Source organism: Pseudophryne corroboree, chromosome 2, assembly GCF_028390025.1.
Source record: "Pseudophryne corroboree isolate aPseCor3 chromosome 2, aPseCor3.hap2, whole genome shotgun sequence".
In the NCBI taxonomy this organism is placed as follows: Eukaryota; Metazoa; Chordata; class Amphibia; order Anura; family Myobatrachidae; genus Pseudophryne; species Pseudophryne corroboree.
In genome coordinates, this window is record NC_086445.1 from 483,353,696 (window position 1) to 483,381,382 (window position 27,687).

A 27,687-nucleotide genomic window follows, 5' to 3' on the forward strand; every position below is an offset into this window, starting at 1 on the left:
TTGCGAGCGAACAACTCGGAATGACCTCCCATGTGCACTGCAGGTGTGACAGATATAACTTGTGCCGAGAGAGTTAGATTTGGGTGGGATATTTTGTTCCTGTGCAGGGTAAATACTGGCTGCTTTATTTTTACACTGCAATTTAGATTGCACATGGTTTTGCCCTACTGCTAGCAAATTTGCTGCTGCGATCAACTCTGAATTAGGCCCCATGTCACACATTAAGCAAACAGGACACAACCAATTGCTAAATGTTCATCCAAAAAAGCCTAATGTAATTTTGTAGATAACTATTTTAACAGAAGGACTAATTCAGTCCAACTTTTAGTCAAGTCCTTGGTCCTCCTTATATTTAGATCTTTGGGAGATGCACTGGACAAAATTTTCTCTATGCTAATTTGTCCACTTAATACTTGACTCAGTGACAAGGTTTGTCTTTTACCTTGTCTTGTTCATTTAATCTTTACATTCTACACAAGCCTGTAAAGAAACCAAACGCTAAATACCCAGTGACAGTTTCCCTTTATTGTACTTCTGTCACTGTCCTGTTGCTCCTTGCTTATGCTTTGATGTTTCCTCATGATAGTTAGGGCCATCACACCTAGATCCTGGAAATCTATGTGTTCTCTCTGATGTACAGTATGCCTCATTACTCAAATGGAGTAGATAAAGGCCACCTTGACTGCTAACTGTTGTTTTAATCTTTTTCTTTTTGTTTCTATTGTTGTTTTACAAAGGAAAAAGTGTAAACAACAGATGATCAAATGCTGGAATGAACGTGAGGCAATGAGCTCGAATCAGTTAAATGCGATGATAACAGCGCCAGGAAGAAGGTCCCGGAGCAATTCAGTTGTCCAAGATGTTAAGCCTGACTAAAGGATTTCTATTGGCATCTCATATCTAAACTGCGGCAGTGCTGTTTCCTGCTTTTAGCGCGGTACAAGCAGCATCACTTCAAGTACTTAAGTCAAAGAATGCAGTTTACCACGACTAAACATCTGGTGTAAGGCGCTAGAACTGGCATCTCCCAACTAGCAAAGAAGACAATTGTATAGCTACGGGACTCACTTCCCAGCGCTTTTAACATCCCGTTGAATTGAATGAGTCAATTGCCTTGACAGCATGCCTGGTCTTAAAAGCAAATCTTCACCCAGAACTAAAATTATACTGTTCCATTCCATCCTCCCACCAAAAGTCTTTTGAGAGAGAGAGAGAGAGAGAGAGAGAGTGTGTGTGTGTGTGTGTGTGTGTGTGTGTGTGTGTAGGAGGGGTGGGGAGATTAGGGCTTGACCGTCACTAATGAGATATTCATTCTCACAGCTCTCCATCTGTAGATTTCAGTGCTCCTTTACTTTACCCATTGTGTTAAGAGCTCAAATTAGACAGCTTGCCAAATATCCGCTCCACACAATACAGTACCAAGGTTTGGCAGCACATGAAACTGAAGCATCTTAGTATCTCACATGTCAGAGTATCTTGTTCTAGACAGCAGATACCAGTAATTTTTCTAGGGCATGGATGAATATCACAGTATCGTTTACCGTAGTTCTAGGTTGAGGTTTTCTGTAATGAATTGACTGTCTTTAACTGTAAAATTGTAATGTTTACTTGTTGAGCATACAGAGTACTACAGTCAATCTGTATAATTGTAGAGGTGTTGTTGTTGTTGTTGTTGTTGTTAATCTGTTGTATTTTGTTAAATAGATGCAGTGGCAAAATGTGGAACATGTTGGGGATCAAAGCCCATATGTTACATCAATTATTCTACATGTCAAGCAGAACGTCCCCATTATTCGAGATAACTTGGCATCAACCAGAAAGTACTTCACTCAGTTTTGTATCAAGTTTGCGAAGTAAGTAACTAAAGATCTGCTTTCTCTATATTTCTTTTTTATAATTCAGTGGAATTCAAGCGTCCCACAACCAAGTATTTCTAGTAGAATTACTACAAGGAATGTCTCTGTGGGTTGTTGTTTTTTTTTTGTTTTGTTTTTTTTTGGGGGGGGGGGGGTTTATGTCTTCACAATAAAAAAAAAATCTCTAGTTAATAATGAGGACATACATTGGTTTTAAGTGCTCCTATGGTTTAATAGATAACATTAATGATTGAAATAAGAGGCTCCAGAATCCAGAAATAACAGTTTGGTATTTTAAATATATGTAAATAGATTCTATTTTGTAGCTTATGATACAAATACAGGGTTATCATTTTTTTCCATTATTATGTCATTTGTTTCAGATTTCTGGCTATTTTAGAAAGCTTCGAAAATGTGTGTGTTGCTGATTTCTAATGTTAAAATTGCTTTAACCATTTCATAGCCAGCAAAATTTAATAAATAAAGAAGAAAATTGCCACATTTAACTTTTTAAAAGGTAGTTCCGCTGAAACCTGAAGATTCAGGCACAATTATTCCTTACCAGAAAAGTTTACTTAATTACAGTAAGGTACCATATTGACAAGGTTTGCCAGAACCTTCAACATTTTGCCCACCGTAACTACGGACCTGGCTCTTGCAAATAAGCAGAAATTAGGGAAGTACAACAGTTATCACTGGCGTTTTCTCTGACGTCCTAGTGGATGCTGGGGACTCCGTAAGGACCATGGGGAATAGCGCCTCCGCAGGAGACTGGGCACAGCTAAGAAAGATTTAGGACTACCTGGTGTGCACTGGCTCCTCCCACTATGACCCTCCTCCAGACCTCCGTTAGAATCCTGTGCCCGGCTGAGCTGGATGCACACTAGGGGCTCTCCTGAGCTCCTAGAGAGAAAGTATATTTTAGGTTTTTTATTTTACAGTGAGATCTGCTGGCAACAGACTCACTGCAGCGAGGGACTAAGGGGAGAAGAAGCGAACCTACCTAACTGGTGGTAGCTTGGGCTTCTTAGGCTACTGGACACCATTAGCTCCAGAGGGATCGACCGCATGGAACCGGCCATTGATGTTCGGTCCCAGAGCCGCGCCGCCGGCCCCCTTACAGAGCCAGAAGCAAGAAGAGTCCGGAAAATCGGCGGCAGAAGACATCAGTCTTCACCAAGGTAGCGCACAGCACTGCAGCTGTGCGCCATTGCTCCTCATACACACTTCACACTCCGGTCACTGAGGGTGCAGGGCGCTGGGGGGGGGCGCCCTGAGCAGCAATGTAAAACACCTTGGCTGGCAAACATATCACAATATATAGCCCCAGAGGCTATATATGTGATAAATACCCCTGCCAGAATCCATAAAAAAGCGGGAGAAAAGTCCGCGAAAAAGGGGCGGAGCTATCTCCCTCAGCACACTGGCGCCATTTTCTCTTCACAGTGCAGCTGGAAGACAGCTCCCCAGGCTCTCCCCTGTAGTTTTCAGGCTCAAAGGGTTAAAAAGAGAGGGGGGGCACTAAATTTAGGCGCAATATTGTTTATACAAGCAGCTATTGGGGGAAAAATCACTCAGTTATAGTGTTAATCCCTGCATTATATAGCGCTCTGGTGTGTGCTGGCATACTCTCTCTCTGTCTCCCCAAAGGACTTTGTGGGGTCCTGTCCTCAGTCAGAGCATTCCCTGTGTGTGTGCTGTGTGTTGGTACGGCTGTGTCGACATGTGGGATGAGGAAGGTTACGTGGAGGTGGAGCAGAGGCCAATAAATGGGATGTCGTCCCCTGTGGGGCCGACACCAGAGTGGATGGATAGGTGGAAGGTATTAACCGACAATGTCAACTCCTTACAAGGCTGGATGACGTAAAACAGCTGTGGGACAGCCGGCTTCTCAGCCCGCGCCTGCCCAGGCGTCTTAAAGGCCATCAGGGGCTCAAAAAAGCGCCCGTTACCTCAGATGGCCGACACAGAGTCTGACTCCAGTGTCGACGAGGTTGAGACATATACACAATCCACTAGGAACATCCGTTACATGATCTCGGCAATGAAAAATGTGTTACGCATTTCTGACATGAACCCAAGTACCACATAAAAGGGGTTTTATTTTTGGGGAGAAAAAGCAGCCAGTGTTTTGTTCCCCCATCAGATGAATGAATGAAGTGTGTAAAGTAGCGTGGGTTCCCCCAATAAGAAACTGGTAATTTCTAAAAAGTTACTGATGGCGTACCCTTTCCCGCCAGAGGATAGGTCACGTTCGGAGATATCCCTTAGGGTGGATAAGGCGCTCACACGTTTGTCAAAAAAGGTGGCACTGCCGTCCTAGGATACGGCCACCTTGAAGGAGCCTGCTGATAAAAAACAGGAGGCTATCCTGAAGTCTGTATATACACACTCAGGTTATATACTGAGACCTGCAATTGCCTCAGCATAAATAGTGCTGCTGCAGCGTGGTCTGATACCCTGTCAGATAATATTAATACTCTAAGACAGGGATAATAGTTTGCTAACATAGAGCATATTAAAGACGTCGTCTTATATATAAAGGATGCACAGACGGATATTTGACGGCTGGCATCCAGAATAAATGCAATGTCCATTCTGCCAGGAGGGTATTAGAAACCCGGCAGTGGACAGGTGATGCTGCCTATAAAAGGCACATGGAGATTCTGCCTTATAAGGGTGAGGAATTGTTTGGGGATGGTCTCTGGGACCTCGTATCCACAGCAACAGCTGGGAAGAAAAAATTTTTTACCTCAGGTTTCCTCACAGCCTAAGAAAGCACCGTATTTTCAGGTACAGTCCTTTCGGCTTCAGAAAAGCAAGCGGGTCAAAGGCGCTTCCTTTCTGCACAGAGACAAGGGAAGAAGGAAAAAGCTGCACCAGCAGCCAGTTCCCAGGATCAAAAATCTTCCCCCGCTTCCTCTGAGTCCACCACTTGACGTTGGGGCTCCACAGGTGGAGACAGGTGCGGTAGGGGCGCGTCTCGGGAACTTCAGGGACTAGTGGGTTTGCCCACAGGTGGATCCCTAGGTTCTGCAAATAGTATCACAGGGATACAGGCTGGAGTTCGAGGCGACTCCCCCTCGCCGTTACCTCACCTCAGCCTTGCCTGCTGCCCTCGGAGAAAGGTAGTACTGGCGGCAATTCACAAGCTGCACCTCCAGCAGGTGAAATCAAGGTACCCCTCCTTCAACAAGGCCGGGGTTACTATTCCAAAATGTTGTGGTACCGAAACCAGACGGTTCGGTGAGATCCATTATAAAATTGAAAGCCTTGAACACTTATATACGAAGGTTCAAGTTCGAAATGGAATCGCTCAGGGCGATTATTGCAAGCCTGGAGAATTTCATGGTATCACTGGACATCAAGGATGCTTACCTGCATGTCCCTATTTACCCTCTTCACCAGGAGTACCTCAAAATTGTGGTACAGGATTGTCATTACCAATTCCAGACGTTGCCGTTGGTCTGTCCCCGGCACCGAGGTATTTACCAAGGTAATGGCCGAAATAATTATCCCGTACTTGGACGATCTCCTTATAAAGGCGAGGTCCAGGGAGCAGTTGTTCGGCGGAGTAGCACTATCTCGGGAAGTGCTACAACAGCACGGCTGGATTCTGAATATCCAAAGTCGCAGCTGGTTCCTACGACGCGTCTACTGTTCCTGAGTATGGTTCTGGACACAGAACAGGATAAAAAGGGTTTCTCCCGGAGGAGAAGTCCAAGGAGTTGTCGTCTCTAGACAGAGACCTCCTAATACGTATACAGGTGTCGGTGCATCAATGCACGCGAGCCCTGGGAAGGATGGTAGCTTCTTACGAAGAAATTCCATTCGCCAGGTCCCATACAAGGATTTTCCAGTGGGATCTGTTGGACATGTGGTCCGTGTCGCATCTTCAGATGCATCGGCGGATAACCCTGTCTCCAAGGCCCAGGGTGTCGCTGTTGTGGTGGCTGCAGAGTGCTCATCTTCTAGGGGGCCGCAGATTCGGCATACAGGACTGGGTCCTGGTGACCACGGATGCCAGCCTTCGAGGGCTGGGGGGCAGTCACACAGGGAAGAAACTTCCAAGGCTATGGAAAAGTCAGGAGACTTCCCTACACATAAATATTCTGGAACTAAGGGCCATTTACAATGCCCTAAGTCAGGCTAGCCCCCTGCTTCAACACCGGCCGGTGCTGATCCAGTCAGACAACATCACGGCGGTCGCTCATGTAAACGACAGGGCGGCACATGAAGCAGGATGGCGATGGCAGAAGCCACAAGGATTCTCCGATGGGCGGAAAATCATGTGTTAGCACTGTCAGCAGTGTTCATTCCCGGAGTGGACAACTGAGAAGCAGACTTTCTCAGAAGACACGACCTCCACCCGGGAGAGTGGGGACTTCATCCAGAAGTCTTCCAAATGATTGTACACCGTTGGGAAAGGCCACAGGTGGACATGATGGTGTCCCGCCTCAACTAAAAGTTACAAAGATATTGCGCCAGGTCAAGGACCCTCAGGCGATAGCTGTGGACGCTCTGGTAACACCGTGGGTGTACCAGTCGGTGTATGTGTTCCCTTCTCTGCCTCTCTTACCCAGGGTAATGAGAATAATAAGAAGGAGAGGAGTAAGAACTATACTCATTGTTCCGGGTGGGCCAAGAAGAGCTTGGTAACCAGAACTCCAAGAAATGATCTCAGAGGACCCATGGCCTCTGCCGCTCAGACAGGACCTGCTGCAGCAGGGGGCCTGTCTGTTCCAAGACGTACCGCGGCTGCGTTGGGCGGCATGGCGGTTGAACGCCGGATCCTGAAGGAAAAGGGAATTCCGGAGGAAGTTATCCCTACGCTATTTAAAGCTAGGAAAGAAGTGAACGCTAACCATTATCACCGCATATGGCGGAAATATGTTGCGTACTGTGAGGCCAGGAAGGCCCCAAAGGAGAAATTTCAGCTAGGTCGATTTCTGCACTTCCTACAGTCAGAGGTGACTTAGGGCCTACAATTGGGTTCCATTAAGGTCCAGATTTCGGCTCTATCGATTTTCTTCCAAAATGGAACTGGCTTCACTGCCTGAAGTTCAGACTTTTGTTAAGGGAGGGCTGCATAGTCAGCCCCCGTTTGTGCCTCCAGTGGCACCGTGGGATCTCAACGTGGTGTTGGATTTCCTGAAGTCGCATTGGGTTGAGCCACTAAAATCCGTGGAGCTATAATACCTCACGTGGAAAGTGGTCATTCTGTGAGCCTTGGCGTCGGCCAGGCGTGTGTCAGAATTGACAAAAGCCCTTATCTGTATTTTATATGGGAAAGGCGAAATTGAGGACTCGTTCCCAATTCCTTCCTAAGGTGGTATCAGTTTTTCATGTGAACCAACCTATTGTGGTGCCTGCGGCTACTTGGGACTTGGAGGATTCCAAGTTACTGGACGTAGTCAGGGCCCTGAAAAGTATATGTTTCCAGGACAGCTGGAGTCAGGAAGACTGACTCGTTATTTATCCTGTATGCACCCAACAAGCTGGGTGCTCCTGCTTCTAAGCAGACGATTGCTCGCTGGATCTGTAGCACGATTCAACTTGCACATTCTGCGGCTGGACTGCTGCACCCTAAATCTGTAAAAGCCCATTCCACGAGGAAAGTGGGCTCTTCTTGGGCGGCTGCCCGAGGGGTCTCGGCTTTACAACTTTGCCGAGCTGCTACTTGGTCAGGGGCAAACACGTTTGCAAAATTCTACAAATTTGATACCCTGGCTGAGGAGGACCTTGAGTTCTCTCATTCGGTGCTGCAGAGTCATCCGCACTCTCCCGCCCGTTTGGGAGCTTTGGTATAATCCCCATGGTCCTTACGGAGTCCCCAGCATCCACTAGGACGTCAGAGAAAATAAGATTTTACTCACCGGTAAATCTATTTCTCGTAGTCCGTAGTGGATGCTGGGCGCCCATCCCAAGTGCGGACTGTCTGCAATACTTGTATATAGTTATCATTAACTAAAAGGGTTATTGTTGAGCCATCTGTTGAGAGGCTCTGTTATGTTCATACTGTTAACTGGGTATTATATCACGAGTTATACGGTGTGATTGGTGTGGCTGGTATGAGTCTTACCCGGGATTCAAAATCCTTCCTTATTGTGTCAGCTCTTCCGGGCACAGTATCCTAACTGAGGTCTGGAGGAGGGTCATAGTTGGAGGAGCCAGTGCACACCAGGTAGTCCTAAATCTTTCTTAGCTGTGCCCAGTCTCCTGCGGAGCCGCTATTCCCCATGGTCCTTACGGAGTCCCCAGCATCCACTACGGACTACTAGAAATAGATTTACCGGTGAGTAAAATCTTATTTTTTTTAAGGCAGGCAGCATAGTGTACACTCTGCAAAAAAAGCACACACATACCTGAAGGGCGTTGTCAATAGAGCAGCTGTTGGCTAAATGGGGATTGTCAGTCCCCTGAGCAAGGCTTAAATATAATTTTACAAGAGTAAAAGAAACTTAAAGCACTAAAATAATATAGCCATATTTATAAATTCTGCAATTTATTGATCCAAAATATTAGCAGGTATAAAAATCACTTCTAAAATATCCATCTTAATAAGCAATACAAGCAATACAAGTATGGGCATATGGGTATAGTTCATAATAAGAACCCTATGGTTATCATCACTCACTGTAAAGTCATGCACACATAAGTATACTGCCAGTGGGAGCATGTTGGAGCCAGGAGAACAGGACATGCAGGAACATTGGAAGACCCTTCAAACTGTTTGAGTGTTGATTTCCAGGTGCATTTTTAGCATGGAACATAACTTGGTATTCAATGTGTAATTTTTGTGTACCATATTAAGTTACGTATGGCTTATTTTTTTTATTTTTTTGCAGTGTAGAGGGAAAACTCACCAAAAACACATGTGTTTTCTCTATTAGTTGAACTGGGTAAAATTATATCTGCATTTTCCAAGTAGTTTATGCCCTCTGGACAATAAGGACTAGGACAATGATAATACATGCATACATAATGAATCCAGTCAGCAAGCACCAACAAATGTCATGGCAGTAGCTTTTTAAAAGGAGCTCATAGCCCATCTGGCATTCATTCTTCCTAGGTTTGTCTAGGCGAAACTCATTTCGTATGCAGATACAGCCACGATCGGACACAGAATATAGGCATGGCACATATCATTTTAATCAGAAGAGTATGCGTGTGCGTAGTATTTGCATAGCGTTGCAAGTAAGATGCATTTTCGAGAAAATGTGCACAGAAAAAAAAACAGTGTCCGTAAACACGCTCATGACTAGGCGCGGCAACGAGATGGGCTGTTTAACATGACTGCAGCAGTGATGACAGAGGACACATCTGTAGTTGCTTTTATTTTCAAGCTCAGCTCTATCTGCTTCAAACTACACAGACACGCTTTTAATGCATATTCCGCTCCCGAGTATGGAGAAGAGTATGGCTTTTACACTAGTGCAAAAGCCAGTATTTGCCTAGTGTGCCATTCCTGTGCTTCATAAATAACCTTCATTGATCAATAAATGGCTTATAGGAAGTGGGCAAAGGGAAATAACGCTACATTCTGCGAATTGGAACAAACCAGAATTAACAAATTCATATTTTGTCACTATTCAGTAATTTTAAATTGAAAATAAGCTGAATTTCTAGAGCTTCATGCAATTCTTAGATCTATGCTCGAGTACAGGAATTATTGTATGGTTCTGATATAAATGTAGCAGGATACCTCATTGGGTGTCACATGATAGAAATTATAGAGTGCATTGGATGATTTCCTAGCAGCTTGTAAACCTATACCTCTAGGGGTGTTTTGAAAATGTTTAATTAGAAGAATTTTTCTTTTACTGGTAGATGATTAAAAATAGTGAAAATGAAAAAAACAAACTTCACAAATACTTTACCACATTTATCCCAAGGGGAAGCAGTGAAGAACCTGCCGCATGGGATGTCTACGATCACAATTTTGAGGCCGGGATCCCACACAGAGCTACAATGCCGGTGCCACAGGCTTTTCTCTCTCTATGGGTGCCCGTGACGAGCGCAGCGAGCACGCAAGGGGCTTACTAGGGCTCGCCCTGCTGCCGGGATCTTGGTGGCCGGGATGCCGCTGTCTGTATACTAAGAAAGAAAAAGTATTTCTGCGTTCCACTGAAGGATATACAATGCAGGGTGATATGTAAAGAATTTGTTAAGCAAACAAACAAAACAGTACTCCCCTACTTCAACAACGTATACTCTGTTCTTCAGATATGACCTCTACAGGGATGGTATTCCATGAAAAACTTCAATCCAAGTAGGGAGTTTTCTCAACGGGGTACATGCAAAGGAATAAAAGATCACACATAGTGTGAAATCCTTCAAACAGTCTATCTATGTGAATGTATAGCTTATGTCCCCTTAATCCATTATTTCTATGGGATGGTGTTACTCGATGTATCAATACAGAGTCACCACTTCGTGTTCGAATTCATACAAAGATCCTCACTTTGTTTCTTACATGAAAATACGAAGACAAATCTTATAAAGGTATCTTTTAAAGTGGATGCTCACATAAATCTTACTTCTTATGTCTTTATGGCCCACACATCAAGGTATCTTTAGTGTCTTGATCCGGTTCTCATCAACTATAGACCATTATCAGAATATGTCTGAAAAATGTTGAACAATTTTTTATTAAAATGCAATATAAAAACCATTTAAAAGGAAAAAGCAGGTATCCAGTTCATAGTTGGGAATCGCTAGTGTCGAATGGACATCACTACATGCACCCCTGGTATAGATGATATAAGTCCCGGGAAAAGTCTTACCAGGAGGTGCAGAGGATGAAGGTTCCCAAAAAGTTCCTGGAAATCGCCTGCAAGCACCACACCAACGCATTTCAAGCAAAAGTAATTTTCAATGTGGTGATTTCCATGAGTTCCAGAAACATATTTATGCCATATGGAGTCCCACCCCCCATTGTCATTGGTTAATTGGAAAACGAACTGCAAACACAAAAAAAATGTTTAAAACCATACATCGTAATTACCTTTCATTTTCTGTTGTAAATGATCATCTATTATTTAAATATTTACATCTGTGTGTCAAAAAATAGTCATTTTCACTAACAGGAAAAGAAGAAATCATTTCTGATTTCCTGTGTGTACCCGGTTGTCAAAACAACCCTTCTGAAGGCCAATCATGAATAGGAATCTACAAGGTGCTAGAGAGGCATTTTAGCCTCTAGTGGCTACATCTACGTTACTATGGACATTCTGCAACTATGGACCAATATAGGAGTTTTCCGTCACTCCTATTGAGCCTCAAGCGGGCGTGTCCTAGTTGCCATGGTGAGCTGGTGTTTTGTGAGCAGAATCAACTTCTGCTAGTCGTCTCCAGCGGAAGTGTAGGTCACCATGGTAACCCGACGTTTGTATAGAGATCTGGATATTGCTTATTTAGTACCCGTGAACAATAATACGTGTTGAAACAAAACCTCCATTATTATAGTGTGAGGGAAAACCGTAAGCTAGCTCTCCCGCTTCCCATGTCCAATCAATAGTTTGCGGTTGCCATAGCAACCATGACTACACATCCGTTTCTTTTATTATTTGTTTTTCCACTGGGAACCTAATTCCATTTCTTAAAGTGTACTGTCCTCGTTTATTAGTCCACACTATGTTGCTTGTACTGTATAAAACATTTTATTAAAGTTGCTATAATGGATTTACGAAAAAGGAGGGCTATACTAATAAATAACTTTCTTTTTATATTCCTTAAGGAGTTTAAAAATTTGATTCTTCTCTATAAAAATTGACCTAAATATTTCATAAAAACCATTTTAATTCAAAATCTGCATTTAATCGAAAGGGAACTAGAGTTTTAACATCATATATGTATTTAATTTCACTTTTTGCCAAATAACTTTCAGTACCTTTCTTTCTCCAATTTCCTGTGACTTTTTTGATCCCTATAACTTGTTGTATGTCGGACAGAGGGCATTTATGGTGTTCTTTAAAATAAGCCGAAAAGATGGTGTTGTTCAAATCCTTTTTTGATATTTCTTATGTGTTCTGCCCATCTTTCATGCAATTTTCGAGATGTTCTTCCAATGTATTGTTTTTTTGCAGGAGCATTCAATTAAATAAATGCAATTGTTTGTGTTGTAGGTTAAGAATTAGTTAGTTTTGAACTTGTGTCCATTCGTGCTTGAAGTGAAGTCCACTACTTTTTTTGGGGTGTTCTTATGTGTTCTACACATCATGCAGTCCCCACATCTGTGGAAACCGACGGTCTTTATTAGTTCACTCTTTTTTTTCTGGAATAGCACTTTTTATCAGTTTGTTTCACAAATTATTAGCCCGTTTGTACACAAACTTAGGTCTTTCTGGAATTATTTCTTTCAGAATGGGGTCTTTTGTTAACAGGTGCCAATGTTTCTTAAAAATTTTCTCCACCTCTTTATATTGGTTGTTAAACTGTGTGATAAAAGGAACCCTAAACATCTCAGAACCCTTTTCTTTTTCATGGTATTTGAGTAAATAATTATGGTCAATCAATGTCATCTCATCTATTTTTTTTTAATTTATATCCTGCTTCCTGTACCCTCTGTTGACAAATCTTGTTTTCATTTTGTTAGCCTGTTCTTTTAATATCTCTGTGTCTGTGCAATTTCGTTGAATTCTTTGGATTTGACTGTTCAGGACACTCTTCAACCATGAACGATGGTAATGGCTGGTGATGGGAATATAAGAATTATTGTCAGTGAGTTTGATGTAATTCTTAGTTACTACCTGGTTATCTTTAATATATATACACAGGTCCAGGAACGTGACACTTTCTCAGCTTTTCTCATAGGTTAAAACTATATTTAAATCATTCTTGTTCAAATGATTGCAGAAACTCTCCAAGTCAGTCATACTTCCCTTCCATATGAACATGATATCGTCAATATATCGTATCCACTTTTTGATGTTATCCAGATATGGATTATTGTGCCAAACAAGATGTTCCTCCCAACACCCCATAAATAGATCTGTATATGAGGGGGCGAAACGAGTGCCCATTGCCGTTCCTTTAATGTGTTGAAAAAACTTGTCTTTAAACAGAAAAAAGTTGTTGGTTAAGATAAAATCTATTACTTCTAGAAAAAAAATAAACTTTTTGTTCCTCATCTGACCTTTCTCAAGAGAAGTTCATACCGCTTCAATCCCTTTTTCATGATCGATGATAGAATATAGTGATCCTACATCTGCTGTTACTAATATATCTCCTCCTTCATACTGCAGATCTTTAATGATATTGATAACATTTATTGTGTCCTCCAAATACAAAGGAATTTTAATCAACTCAGGTTGGAAGAAGTGGTCCACATATTGCGAAAGGTTGGCCGTGATGGCTTCGATCCCTGCCACTATGGGCCTACTGGGTGGATTATCAGCGTCCTTGTGGATTTTAGGTAGAATGTAAAATACTGGGATTGAAGGATTTTTATTTATCATAAAAATACTGTCAGTCGGCATCCCGGCCATCAGTATTGCATACTGAATCCATCCCAAGACCTACTTTATCCTTTCAAAATTGAACCTATTTTTCTCTTCAAGCCTGCATAGCTTCACTTCTAAGACAGCTATTTAAAAGTTCCCTCAGTTATAATGCTGCTTCACTATGTTGAAACTTTTTTAGCCGAATAGGAAAGTGTCTTATATGAAGTGTTTTTTTCAGACTATAGGAAGTAGTCGGCCTTCAAAGCCGTTTACTAAATTTATAGCTTGGAGTAAATATTTTGGGTAGAATTCAGTTGTTTGAACAGTCAGTTGGGTGTCTGTTTTTTTTCCCTGTCTGTTAGATAGGAAAAAACAGACTTTTCAAAAAATGTAATACCCCCTTTGTCACTAAGGAGACAGTGGCGATGAATACTGGATCTTCAGTTTTTACCCCAAGATAAAAAAAAATAGGTGCACCGCCACAAGTTCAGACGGGAGTGTAGTATGGCCAAGCAGATGGTGGCCAAGACTGATCATGTAGCTACCATACCACTCACGCAGCAGCGTACTGTCCCTGGGACTGGTACGCCAACCACTGCCTGCTGCAAGTGCTGGAAGCCATTTCCAGGTGACATCCAATTACTTGTGCTCATGGTGCCCTTTTCCTTCACAACAATCCACCTACCCACAAGTCCAGGAAAGCGGTGAATTTCTGGCCCTTGAACACAGCCGGGAGCTTGGTCATCCACCGTACATTCCAGACCTGACCCACTGCGACAAATTTGTATTCCCACAAATCAAGTGCGTGGGCTTAGTTTGAGTCACCGGAAGCTGCAGTGCAGACATCCATCCAGCATGTAGAAGACATGCTTCAGACTGGTCCAGCTGATACACCACGTGTTTTCAGCACATGCAAGGTTGCACTGACTCCTCCTGCGAATACATTGAAAATGTGTAAATAAAATACTTTTTTTGCATCTGGAAACTTATTGCACACCCTTTGTAAACTGTCCTTATTTGCAGATGATGTGTTGCCTTCACTGTCCAACTTGGAAGCTGAACTGGCTTTGTATGGCACACATTCTCGGTACAAGGTCAATGGAATGAAATCAGAAGCATTAGCATTTCACCTCCCACTTTGAAACTTTTACAACATAATTTTTAATATATGTGGCACCCAAAATCTATGAAATATCTTTGAATTGAAATTGCAAAGATATATGACCAATTGTTTAAGGCCAAATTTCTCCCTTTCTCACAATCCATCTAAGGAGACCTGGCTAGGTGGACTAACCTCTGTATTTCCTGGACTGGAAATATTAATTCAATTAATATTTTGCCCAAGTTGCTCTATCTGTTTCAGACAATTCAATTGTTGTACCGACTTTCTATCTTTGTACGATTCTATCACTTTGCTGGTGCCTTTATGTGATTTTGGAAAAAAAAAAACTTAATCGTAGAAATTGCTTGGCTAATTCTCAATTAGCAGAAGCTTAGGCCTTCCCATTATTTAGGTATTTTTTTTAGTTATTTTAATTGCGTTTTTTCACTTAAAAATTACAATAAACATAAAGTATGCTTGCCTATAGAGGTGAGTTTTCAGGGAACGCTTGAAGGTTTGGAGACTAGAGGAGAGTCTTATTGTGTGTAGTAGGGCATTCCACAGAGTGGGTGCAGCCCGATGAAAGTCCTGCAGTCGTGAGTGGGAGCGAGTAATGAGTGTGGATGAGAGACGCAGGTCTAGTGAAGAGCGAAGAGGTTGGGTTGGGAGATATTTTGAGATAAGCGAAGTGATGTACGTTGGTGCAGTTTGGTTAATGGCCTTGTGTGTGAGTAAAAGTATTTTATATTGAATACGGTAGACTACAGGTAACCAATGGAGGGACTGACAGAGTGGATCTGCAGACGATGAACGTCTAGCGAGGAAGATTAGCCTCGCAGCTGCATTTAGAATGGATTGTAGTGGTGAGAGTCTCGTTTTGGGAAGACCAGTTAGGAGACTATTGCAGTAATCAATGCAGGAGAAAATGAGAGCATGGATTAGAGTTTTAGCAGTGTCTTGTGTAAGGTATGGTCGTATTTTGGATATGTTTTTTAAATGCATGTAACATGATTTTGAGACAGATTGAATGTGGGGAACAAAGGACAGATCAGAATCAAGGATGACACCTAGACAGCGAGCTTGTTGGGTAGGGTAGATTGTCGAGTTTTCAACATTGATAGAGATATCAGGTTGGTACCTACTATTGGCCGGTGGAAATATAATTAACTCTGTTTTTGAAATATTAAGTTTGAGGTGGCGAGATGTCATCCAAGATGAAACGGTAGAAAAGCATTCAGTGACACGGGCCAGTTCAGATAGGGACAAATCAGGGGAGGATAGGTAGCTTTGAGTATCATCTGCATACAGATGATACTGAAATACAAAAGAGCTATTTAGTTTACCAAGAGATGAGGTATAGAAAGAGAAAAGCAGAGGACCCAAGAATTAGCCTTGCGGTACTCCAACTGAAAGAGGTAGCAAAGAGGAGGTAGATTCAGAGAAGCAAACACTGAAGGAGCGATTAGGTGGGATAGGATCCAAGAAAGGGCTGTGTCGTTAAGACCTAGGGATTGTAGTGTTTGTATGAGAAGAGAGTGGTCAACAGTGTCAAATGCAGCAGATAGATCTAGAAGAATAAGCAGTGAGTAATGGCCTTTAGACTTCGTAGTGACCAAATCATTAACCACTTTAGTCAGTGCTGTCTCTGTGAAGTGTTGGGAACGGAAGCCTGACTGAAGTGGGTCCAATAAAGTGTGTGAGTTAAGAAAGAGTGTGAGTCGAGTGTAGGCAAGTCTCTCAAGTAGCTTAGAGAGACAAGGGAGCTGAGAGATAGGACGGTAGTTAGAGAGAGCGTTAGGGTCAGTATTTTGTTTTTTCAAAATGGGAGTAATCATAAGAAAGACCCCAGAATAAAATTTTAAAGTGCTGTCTCACTAGGTGCCAACCAATTAGCTGGTGATGCCTCATCCCCCAGCAGCAATATAATAAGGAGAAGATGTCCAAGATCCCCATATACAGTCATATTTGAGTATACAGTTGCGCATTGTATATACATAAATCGTTTGTGTCTCACTACTTCATTCACCAACCTACACCACTCTGCAAACTTAGGGTCCCTAGAGGCCATCCAGGTGTGAGCAACAAACACTGGCTAAAGTCAAGGCATTAAGGGGTATATGCAATTAGCGGCAAATTATTGCCGTTTTTTAATTCGACACAATTCGACCGTCCAATTTCGGCAAGTGGTTGCCGAAATTCACCATATTCAATGGAAAACGGATTCGACAGTCCCACTGGCGAAAAACAGCCGATTTGCTGGATTTTGCCGCGATTTAAAAAAACGGGGAAAAACGGGAAAAACCCGAAAAAAAAATGGCGTGGGGTCCCCCCTCCAAAGCATAACCAGCCTCGGGCTCTTCGAGCTGGTCCTGGTTCTAAAAATCCGGGGAAAAATTGACAGGGGATCCCCCGTATTTTTAAAACCAGCACCGGGCTCTGCGCCTGGTGCAAAAAATACGGGGGACAAAAAGAGTAGGGGTCCCCCGTATTTTATACACCAGCATCGGGCTCCAGTAGCTGGACAGATAATGCCACAGCCGGGGGTCACTTTTATACAGTGCCCTGCGGCCGTGGCATTAAATATCCAACTAGTCACCCCTGGCCGGGGTACCCTGGGGGAGTGGGGACCCCTTCAATCAAGGGGTCCCCCCCCCAGCCACCCAAGGGCCAGGGGTGAAGCCTGAGGCTGTCCCCCCCATCCAAGGGCTGCGGATGGGGGGCTGATAGCCTTGTCAAAATTGAAAGAATATTGTTTTTTCCAGTAGTACTACAAGTCCCAGCAAGCCTCCCCCGCAAGCTGGTACTTGGAGAACCACAAGTACCAGCATGCGGGAGAAAAACGGGCCCGCTGGTACCTGTGGTACTACTGGGAAAAAAATACCCAAATAAAAACAGGAGACACACACCGTGACAAGTACAACTTTATTACACACTGCCGACACACACATACTTACCTATGTTGACACGCCGACTGCCACGTCTCGACTCCGACGATCCAGGGTACCTGTGTAAAAAAAACACTCACCTGATCCAGTGTCCAGAGATAATCCACGTCCAGAGATAATCCACGTACTTGGCAAAAAAAAAACACGAATACTCGACCACCTGACTGAAAGGGGTCCCATGTTGACACATGAGACCCCTTTCCCCGAATGCCGGGACCCACGTGACTGCTGTCACTGAGGTCCCTTCAGCCAATCAGGAAGTGATTGGCTGTGCGCGTCTTAGCTCAGACAGCGCATCGCACAGCTCCCTCCATTACTTTCAATGGTGGGAACTTTGCCGTCAGCGGCGGGGTTACCCGCGGTCAGCCGCTGACCGCGGGTGACCCCACCACTAACCGCAAAGTTCCCACCATTGAATATAATGGAGAGGCTTTGCGATGCGCTGTCTGACAGCTCTTTCGCGCACAGAGCCAATCAGCAGAGTGCAAGGACTTTGCACTCGCTAATTGGCTGAAGAGACACTTCTGTGACAGCTGTCACGGGGGTGTCTGCATTCGTGGAAAGGGGTCTCATGTGTCAACATGGGACCCCTTTCAGTCCGGTGGTCGGGTGTTCGTTTTGTTGTTTTGACAAGTACGTGGATTTATCTCTGGACCCTGGATCAGGTGAGTATAATTATCTTTTATTTTCAGGTACCCGTGGATTCTACTTGGAGAAGAGGACCGACTGCTTCGTGTCAACATAGGTAAGTATGTGTGTGTCGGCAGTGTGGTTCTCCAAGTACCAGCTTGCGGGGGATGCTTGCTGGGACTTGTAGTACTACTGGAAAAAAAACAATATTCTTTCAATTTTGACAAGGCTATCAGCCCCCCATCCGCAGCCCTTGGATGGGGGGGACAGCCTCGGGCTTCACCCCTGGCCTTTGGGTGGCTGGGGGGGGACCCCTTGATTGAAGGGGTCCCCACTCCCCCAGGTTACCCCGGCCAGGGGTGACTAGTTGGATATTTAATGCCACGGCCGCAAGGCACTGTATAAAAGTGACCCCCGGCTGTGGCATTATCTGTCCAGCTAGTGGAGCCCGATGCTGGTGTATAAAATACGGGGGACCCCTACTCTTTTTGTCCCCCGTATTTTTTGCACCAGCACCAGGCGCAGAGCCCGGTGCTGGTTTTAAAAATACGGGGGATCCCCTGTCAATTTTCCCCCCGCATTTTTAGAACCAGGACCAGCTCGAAGAGCCCGAGGCTGGTTATGCTTTGGAGGGGGGACCCCACGCCATTTTTTTTCTGAATTTTACCATTCCATCTAAAAAAATAATAATAATAATAATAATAATAATAATAATAATATTATTTAAAAAAATATATAAATAATACTTGTGCCTCCAAAAAAGACAAACCAAGTACCTAATCCCTTCTAATATAAATAGATATGCTATTATCAATAAAAAAAACACACAAAAAAACATGTTTTAAAATTTTTTTATTAGTTTCACCCACCAAAGTGTGGCGGATTGAAAATGTCGAATTTACTGTCTTAAAGCACTGTTGTCGAATTTCCAAACTTCAATTGAATATACTTTGGTCGAATTGTAGCACTTGTATCATTGCAGAAAAGTCGAATTTGACAAAAGTCGAATTTCAAAAAGTCGAATTTTGAAAGTCCGTTTTTTTGACGGAAAGTACTGAATTGCATTGACGATTTTTTTTTTTTTTTGGCAAAAAAGTCCCGAAATTCGACAATTTCGGGAATTCGACCGCAATTGCATATACCCCTAAGTATATTTTGAACAATGGTATATTTAGAACACCTATCAGAGGCCCCAGACCCAAGCCTGCTCAGAATCAAGGGTGCAAGATAAAACCCTTTGAAGTATAAAAAGCTGAATCTGTTGAAATCACACTGCGGATGTGGCAGTAAAAGGGCTACCTAACATCAGAGACCACTCCTCGTCATCCAGCGGGCCCAAGGCCTTCCTAGTTTATCGCCCATTGTGTACATGGCTTAAGTCCTCTGGGTTTTTTTTTAGCTTTCATTTGTAATTAGAAATATACTGTAAGACAGTAGTGTGTTTTGTTCTGTTTATTAACATTATTATACTTCTTGTTTTAGGATTAAATTCTGGGCTATATTAGTTACTAAATATTACTTTTTATCTTGTTTTTCAGCTCCTTCATTCCAAAATTTATAAACCACCTCTTTAAATGCAAACCGATTAGTATGGTGGGAGCTGAGCAGGTAAGCAGGGCAATTAAAATGATAATTTATTGAAAAATATTAGTGTGCACTATTTTGCCCACCTTTATATATAATACATTGCATAATTTGTATTGTTCTTGTTAAAAAATTAATATTAATGAATGATCTGCAGTTGCTTTTTTTTAATCTTTAGTCTGTTTTTGATACCATGGGTTGAATAGCAAAGAAAAATGCATTAGTGTAGTCATCTATTGTTTCCAGCATTGGGCTTATTAGTAGAGATTTGGCAATCTGCTCACATTGCAGTCTGTTCACATTTTAAATATAATGCCACACAAAATGAAAAACCTAGAAAATGAGTTTTGGTGGAATTATGCCAGATAAATACAAGAGGAAAATCTAATTTAGCTGCAATTTCCTGATTTCCATAGCTGCTTGGAGTTTAAATAAAGCCATCCCCAAGCTGGAGAGAGGTCCTGGATCAGAACTTTAAATAATTGCATTCCAAAAATTGGAACAGTGGTGTGAGGGATGTAACTGACATGCAGATCCTGTAATGGCTGCAGTGGTCTCAGAGATGGATACTCGCATAGAGATCACAGCTGCTTAGAGGTGGCTGCTCTGACTTCTGTCTATGCTAAGCTCTCATGTGCAGAGTTGGTCACCAGGTTAGACATAGCAAGAATATAGTTTCTCGTCGGCACAAGTGAACTGAAAATCAGCAAATGATTACATCTTAACTGTATGATGAATTACTGTTTTTCTCTGACGTCCTAGTGGATGCTGGGAACTCCGTAAGGACCATGGGGAATAGCGGCTCCGCAGGAGACTGGGCACAAAAGTAAAGCTTTAGGACTACCTGGTGTGCACTGGCTCCTCCCCCTATGACCCTCCTCCAAGCCTCAGTTAGATTTTTGTGCCCGGCCGAGAAGGGTGCACACTAGGGGCTCTCCTGAGCTTCTTAGTGAAAGTTTAGTTTTAGGTTTTTTATTTTCAGTGAGACCTGCTGGCAACAGGCTCACTGCATCGAGGGACTAAGGGGAGAAGAAGCGAACTCACCTGCGTGCAGAGTGGATTGGGCTTCTTAGGCTACTGGACACCATTAGCTCCAGAGGGACCGAACACAGGCCCAGCCTCGGAGCTCGGTCCCAGAGCCGCGCCGCCGGCCCCCTTACAGAGCCAGAAGCAAGAAGAGGTCCGGAAAAATCGGCGGCAGAAGACATCAGTCTTCAACAAGGTAGCGCACAGCACTGCAGCTGTGCGCCATTGTTACTCAGGCACACTTCACACTTCGGTCACTGAGGGTGCAGGGCGCTAGGGGGGGGCGCCCTGAGCAGCAATGTAAACACCTTGGCTGGCATAAATACACCACATATAACCCCCAGGGCTATATGGATGTATTTTAACCCCTGCCAGAACTCACCAAAAAGCGTGAGAAAAGGCCGCCGAGAAGGGGGCGGAGCCTATCTCCTCAGCACACGGGCGCCATTTTCCATCACAGCTCCGCTGGAAGGACGTCTCCCTGACTCTCCCCTGCAGTCCTGCACTACAGAAAAGGGTAAAAAAGAGAGGGGGGCACTAATTTGGCGCAGTTTTGATACTAACAGCAGCTATAAAGGGAAAAGCACTTTTTATAGTGGTATTCCTGTCTATATATAGCGCTCTGGTGTGTGCTGGCATACTCTCCCTCTGTCTCCCCAAAGGGCTAGTGGGGTCCTGTCCTCTATCAGAGCATTCCCTGTGTGTGTGCGGTGTGTCGGTACGATTGTGTCGACATGTTTGAGGAGGAAAATGAGATGGAGGCGGAGCAATTGCCTATTATAGAGTTGTCACCCCTTAGGGAGTCGACACCTGAGTGGATGAGCTTATGGAAGGAATTGCGTGACAGTGTCAGCTCTTTACGACAGACAGTTGACGACATGAGACAGCCGGCTACTCAGCTTGTGCCTGTCCAGGGGTCTCAAACGCCATCAGGGGCTTTAAAACGCCCGTTACCTCAAATGGCAGACACAGACACGGATACTGACTCCAGTGTCGATGATGAGGAGACAAACGTGACTTCCACTAGGGCCACACGTTACATGATTGAAGCAATGAAAAATGTATTGCATATCTCTGATAATACAAGTACCACTAAAAAGGGTATTATGTTTGGTGAGAAAAAACTGGCTGTAGTTTTTCCTGTATCCGAGGAATTAAATGAAGTGTGTGATGAGGCGTGGGTTTCCCCCGATAAAAAACTGATAATTCCTAAAAGGTTATTGGCATCATACCCTTTCCCGCCAGAGGATAGGGCACGTTGGGAAACACCCCCTAGGGTGGATAAAGCGCTCACACGCTTGTCTAAACAGGTAGCACTACCCTCTCCTGATACGGCCGCCCTAAAGGAACCTGCCGATAGAAAGCTGGAGAATATCCTAAAATGTATATACACTCACACGGGTGTTATACTGCGACCAGCAATCGCCTCAGCCTGGATGTGCAGTGCGGGCCTGGCGTGGTCGGATTCCCTGACTGAAAATATTGATACCCTAGATAGGGACAGTATATTTCTGACTGTAGAGCATTTGAAGGATGCATTTCTATATATGCGTGATGCACAGAGGGATATTTGCAGACTGGCATCAAGAGTTAGCACGCTGTCCATTTCTGCAAGAAGAGGTTTATGGACGCGGCAGTGGTCAGGTGATGCGGATTCTAAAAGGCACATGGAAGTATTGCCTTATAAGGGGGAGGAGTTATTTGGGGTAGGTCTATCAGACCTGGTAGCCACGGCAACTGCTGGAAAATCCACATTTTTACCCCAGGTAGCTTCTCAACCTAAGAAGACGCCGTATTATCAGGCGCAGTCCTTTCGGCCCCATAAGGGCAAGCGGGCAAAAGGCGCCTCATTTCTGCCCCGTGGCAGAGGGAGAGGAAAAAGGCTGCAACAAACAGCCAGTTCCCAGGAACAAAAGCCCTCTCCCGTCTCCGCAAAGTCCTCAGCATGACGCTGGGGCTTTACAAGCGGACTCAGGCACGGTGGGGGCCCGTCTCAAGAAGTTCAGTGCGCAGTGGGCCCACTCGCAAGTGGAACCCTGGATCCTTCAGGTGGTATCTCAGGGGTACAAATTGGAATTCGAGACGTCTCCCCCTCGCCGTTTTCTAAAGTCTGCTTTACCGACGTCTCCCTCAGACAGGGAGGCAGTATTGGAAGCCATTCACAAGCTATATTCCCAGCAGGTGATAATCAAGGTACCCCTCCTACAACAGGGAAAGGGGTACTATTCCACACTATTTGTGGTACCGAAGCCGGACGGCTCAGTGAGACCAATTTTAAACCTAAAATCCTTGAACACTTACATACAAAGGTTCAAATTCAAGATGGAGTCACTCAGAGCAGTGATTGCAAACCTGGAAGAAGGGGACTATATGGTGTCTCTGGACATCAAAGATGCTTACCTACATGTCCCAATTTACCCTTCTCACCAAGGGTACCTCAGGTTTGTGGTACAGAACTGTCACTATCAGTTTCAGACGCTGCCGTTTGGATTGTCCACGGCACCCCGGGTCTTTACCAAGGTAATGGCCGAAATGATGATTCTTCTTCGAAGGAAGGGAGTTTTAGTTATCCCTTACTTGGACGATCTCCTGATAAGGGCAAGATCCAGGGAACAGTTGGAAGTCGGAGTAGCACTATCTCAGATAGTGCTGCGCCAGCACGGTTGGATTCTCAATATTCCAAAATCGCAGCTGATCCCGACGACACGACTTCTATTCCTAGGGATGATCCTGGACACAGTCCAGAAAAAGGTGTTTCTCCCGGAGGAGAAAGCCAGGGAGTTATCCGAACTAGTCAGAAATCTCCTAAAACCAGGCCAGGTCTCAGTGCATCAATGCACAAGGGTCCTGGGAAAGATGGTGGCTTCTTACGAAGCAATCCCATTCGGCAGATTCCACGCAAGAACCTTCCAGTGGGATCTGCTAGACAAATGGTCCGGGTCGCATCTTCAGATGCATCAGCGGATAATCTTGTCACCAAGGACAAGGGTGTCTCTCCTGTGGTGGTTGCAGAGTGCTCATCTTCTAGAGGGCCGCAGATTCGGCATTCAGGACTGGGTCCTGGTGACCACGGATGCCAGCCTGAGAGGCTGGGGAGCAGTCACACAGGGAAGAAATTTCCAGGGCTTGTGGTCAAGCCTGGAGACATCACTTCACATAAATATCCTGGAGCTAAGGGCCATCTACAATGCTCTAAGCCTAGCAAGACCTCTGCTTCAAGGTCAGCCGGTGCTGATCCAGTCAGACAACATCACGGCAGTCGCCCACGTAAACAGACAGGGCGGCACAAGAAGCAGGAGGGCAATGGCAGAAGTTGCAAGGATTCTTCGCTAGGCGGAAAATCATGTGATAGCACTGTCAGCAGTGTTCATTCCGGGAGTGGACAACTGGGAAGCAGACTTCCTCAGCAGACACGACCTCCACCCGGGAGAGTGGGGACTTCACCCAGAAGTCTTCCACATGATTGTGAACCGTTGGGAAAAACCAAAGGTGGACATGATGGCGTCCCGCCTCAACAAAAAACTAGACAGGTATTGCGCCAGGTCAAGGGACCCTCAGGCAATAGCTGTGGACGCTCTGGTAACACCGTGGGTGTACCAGTCAGTGTATGTGTACCCTCCTCTGCCTCTCATACCCAAGGTACTGAGAATCATAAGAAGGAGAGGAGTAAGGACTATACTCGTGGCTCCGGATTGGCCAAGAAGGACTTGGTACCCGGAACTTCAAGAGATGCTCACAGAGGACCCGTGGCCTCTACCTCTAAGAAGGGACCTGCTCCAGCAGGGACCCTGTCTGTTCCAAGACTTACCGCGGCTGCGTTTGACGGCATGGCGGTTGAACGCCGGATCCTGAAGGAAAAAGGCATTCCGGATGAAGTCATCCCTACCCTGATCAAAGCCAGGAAGGATGTAACCGTACAGCATTATCACCGTATTTGGCATAAATATGTTGCGTGGTGCGAGGCCAGGAAGGCCCCTACAGAGGAATTTCAACTGGGTCGTTTCCTGCATTTCCTGCAAACAGGACTGTCTATGGGCCTAAAATTAGGGTCCATTAAGGTTCAAATTTCGGCCCTGTCGATTTTCTTCCAGAAAGAACTGGCTTCAGTTCCTGAAGTTCAGACGTTTGTCAAGGGGGTACTGCATATACAGCCTCCTTTTGTGCCTCCAGTGGCACCTTGGGATCTCAATGTAGTTTTGGGGTTCCTAAAATCACATTGGTTTGAACCACTCACCACTGTGGACTTAAAATATCTCACATGGAAAGTGGTAATGCTGTTGGCCCTGGCTTCAGCCAGGCGTGTCTCAGAATTGGCGGCTTTATCCTATAAAAGCCCTTACCTAATTTTTCATACGGACAGGGCAGAATTGAGGACTCGTCCTCAATTTCTCCCTAAGGTGGTTTCAGCGTTTCACTTGAACCAGCCTATTGTGGTACCTGCGGCTACTAGGGACTTGGAGGACTCCAAGTTGCTGGACGTAGTCAGGGCCCTGAAAATATATGTTTCCAGGACGGCTGGAGTCAGAAAATCTGACTCGCTGTTTATCCTGTATGCACCCAACAAGCTGGGTGCTCCTGCTTCTAAGCAGACTATTGCTCGTTGGATTTGTAGTACAATTCAGCTTGCACATTCTGTGGCAGGCCTGCCACAGCCAAAATCTGTAAAAGCCCATTCCACAAGGAAGGTGGGCTCATCTTGGGCGGCTGCCCGAGGGGTCTCGGCTTTACAACTTTGCCGAGCAGCTACTTGGTCAGGGGCAAACACGTTTGCTAAATTCTACAAATTTGATACCCTGGCTGAGGAGGACCTGGAGTTCTCTCATTCAGTGCTGCAGAGTCATCCGCACTCTCCCGCCCGTTTGGGAGCTTTGGTATAATCCCCATGGTCCTTACGGAGTTCCCAGCATCCACTAGGACGTCAGAGAAAATAAGAATTTACTTACCGATAATTCTATTTCTCGTAGTCCGTAGTGGATGCTGGGCGCCCATCCCAAGTGCGGATTGTCTGCAATACTTGTACATAGTTATTGTTACAAAAATCGGGTTATTATTGTTGTGAGCCATCTTTTCAGAGGCTCCTCTGTTATCATGCTGTTAACTGGGTTCAGATCACAGGTTGTACGGTGTGATTGGTGTGGCTGGTATGAGTCTTACCCGGGATTCAAAATCCTTCCTTATTGTGTACGCTCGTCCGGGCACAGTATCCTAACTGAGGCTTGGAGGAGGGTCATAGGGGGAGGAGTCAGTGCACACCAGGTAGTCCTAAAGCTTTACTTTTGTGCCCAGTCTCCTGCGGAGCCGCTATTCCCCATGGTCCTTACGGAGTTCCCAGCATCCACTACGGACTACGAGAAATAGAATTATCGGTAAGTAAATTCTTATTTTCTTTATGTATTGACACAATTTAATTTACACATTGCACAGACACAGGGCAAGCTGTTGTGGGGGGAACTTTAATCCCCACAACAGCTCACCCCCAGCACTATATCAGCCTGCCCCCCCTTACACACACTCGCACTCTCACACACTGTTCTCATCTTCGGTAACTGGGATACAGAAACTGTATATGTTGCATTATGCTAAATGTACTTCTGTCAACTATCTGCTCACTGTGGTCTTCATGATACTTCTCGGCAGTGCCACCCTCCTCCGTCCATGCTACTTGCTTCGGAGGACTGACTTGGGGTACTGTTTTTCTCCTGGTATATACAGGGCATGTAACAACCTCCTCCAATTCTTTTAGCTGGCCGCTGGGTATTTTTTCCCAAAGTACAGAGCCACTACTGAGATATCTTTGATTCTGAGAGCCTTGACATCATTATGAATGTGCTGGGTTCCAGTGTTTTAGAGGACAGCTGCATAGAACGGTCAGCAGGGGGCCTCTGTGTGCATGATAGTTATTATACAGTAGATTATGTACAGAACAGGAGTTTGAAACTGCTGATATCTCTCTGGGATATGCACCATTACCTCTGGGTTTATAGGGGGTCATTCCGAGTTGTTCGCTCGCAAGCTGCTTTTAGCAGCTTTGCACACGCTAAGCCGCCGCCTACTGGGAGTGAATCTTGCTTCTTAAAATTGCGAACGAAAGATACGCAATATTGCGAAAAGACATCTCTGTGCAGTTTCTGAGTAACTCGAGACTTACTCGGCATCTGCGATCAGTTCAGTGCTTGTCGTTCCTGGTTTGACGTCACAAACACACCCAGCGTTCGCCCAGACACTCCTCCGTTTCTCCAGCCACTCCCGCGTTTTTCCCAGAAACGGTTGCGTTTTTTCACACACACCCATAAAACGGCCAGTTTCCGCCCAGAAACACCCACTTCCTGTCAATCACATTACGATCACCAGAACGAGGAAAAAAACGTGAGTAAAATTCCTAACTGCATAGCAAATTTACTTGTCGCAATGCGGACATTGCGCATGCGCACTAAGCGGAAAATCGCTGCGATGCGAAGAAATTTACCGAGCGAACAACTCGGAATGACCCCCATAGTGTGGGCTTTGGAGTCTGGCCCGAAAATAGTTAAAAGCTGGCAACTTCCCCCTATATAACCCCCCCCCCCCCTCCCTCCAGGAGTACCTTGGTCTTGTTTTTGGTGCTTTTGAGCAAAACACGAAAGTTAGGCCCTAGCTTTTAGTTAGGTTTTATTTCTTTATTCTCTGTTTTCTATTGGCGTGCTTATCCCCTGTTTACAGGTGGCAAGCATAGACACAGTGGTAGACAGAGAACTGCCATTTCTATTACGTCCTAGAGGATGCTGGGGACTCCGTAAGGACCATGGGGTATAGACGGGCTCCGCAGGAGACATGGGCACTCTAAGACTTTAGATGGGTGAGAACTGGCTCCTCCCTCTATGCCCCTCCTCCAGTTAGATCCTGTGCCCAGAGGAGACTGCATGCACTACAGGGGAGCTCTACTGAGTTTCTCTGAAAAGACTTTTGTTAGGTTTTTTATTTTCAGGGAGCACTGCTGGCAACGGGCTCCCTGCTTCGTGGGACTGAGGGGAGAGAAGCAGACCCACTTTCCTGGACTGATGGGCTCTGCTTCTTAGGCTACTGGACACCATTAGCTCCAGAGGGTCGGAACACAGGTGTCG

At 44.8% G+C, this 27,687-nt stretch overlaps 1 protein-coding gene across 1 annotated transcript in view; it reads left to right on the forward strand.

Moving 5' to 3' along the window:
- VPS53 (VPS53 subunit of GARP complex) overlaps nt 1–27,687 on the forward strand; it is a 472,189-nt gene that overhangs the window by 345,529 nt on the left and 98,973 nt on the right. Inside the window, exons 18-19 of the mRNA XM_063953873.1 lie at nt 1,705–1,853; nt 19,516–19,585. Coding sequence (XP_063809943.1) covers nt 1,705–1,853; nt 19,516–19,585 — 219 coding nt within the window. The remainder of the gene's footprint in view (nt 1–1,704; nt 1,854–19,515; nt 19,586–27,687) is intronic.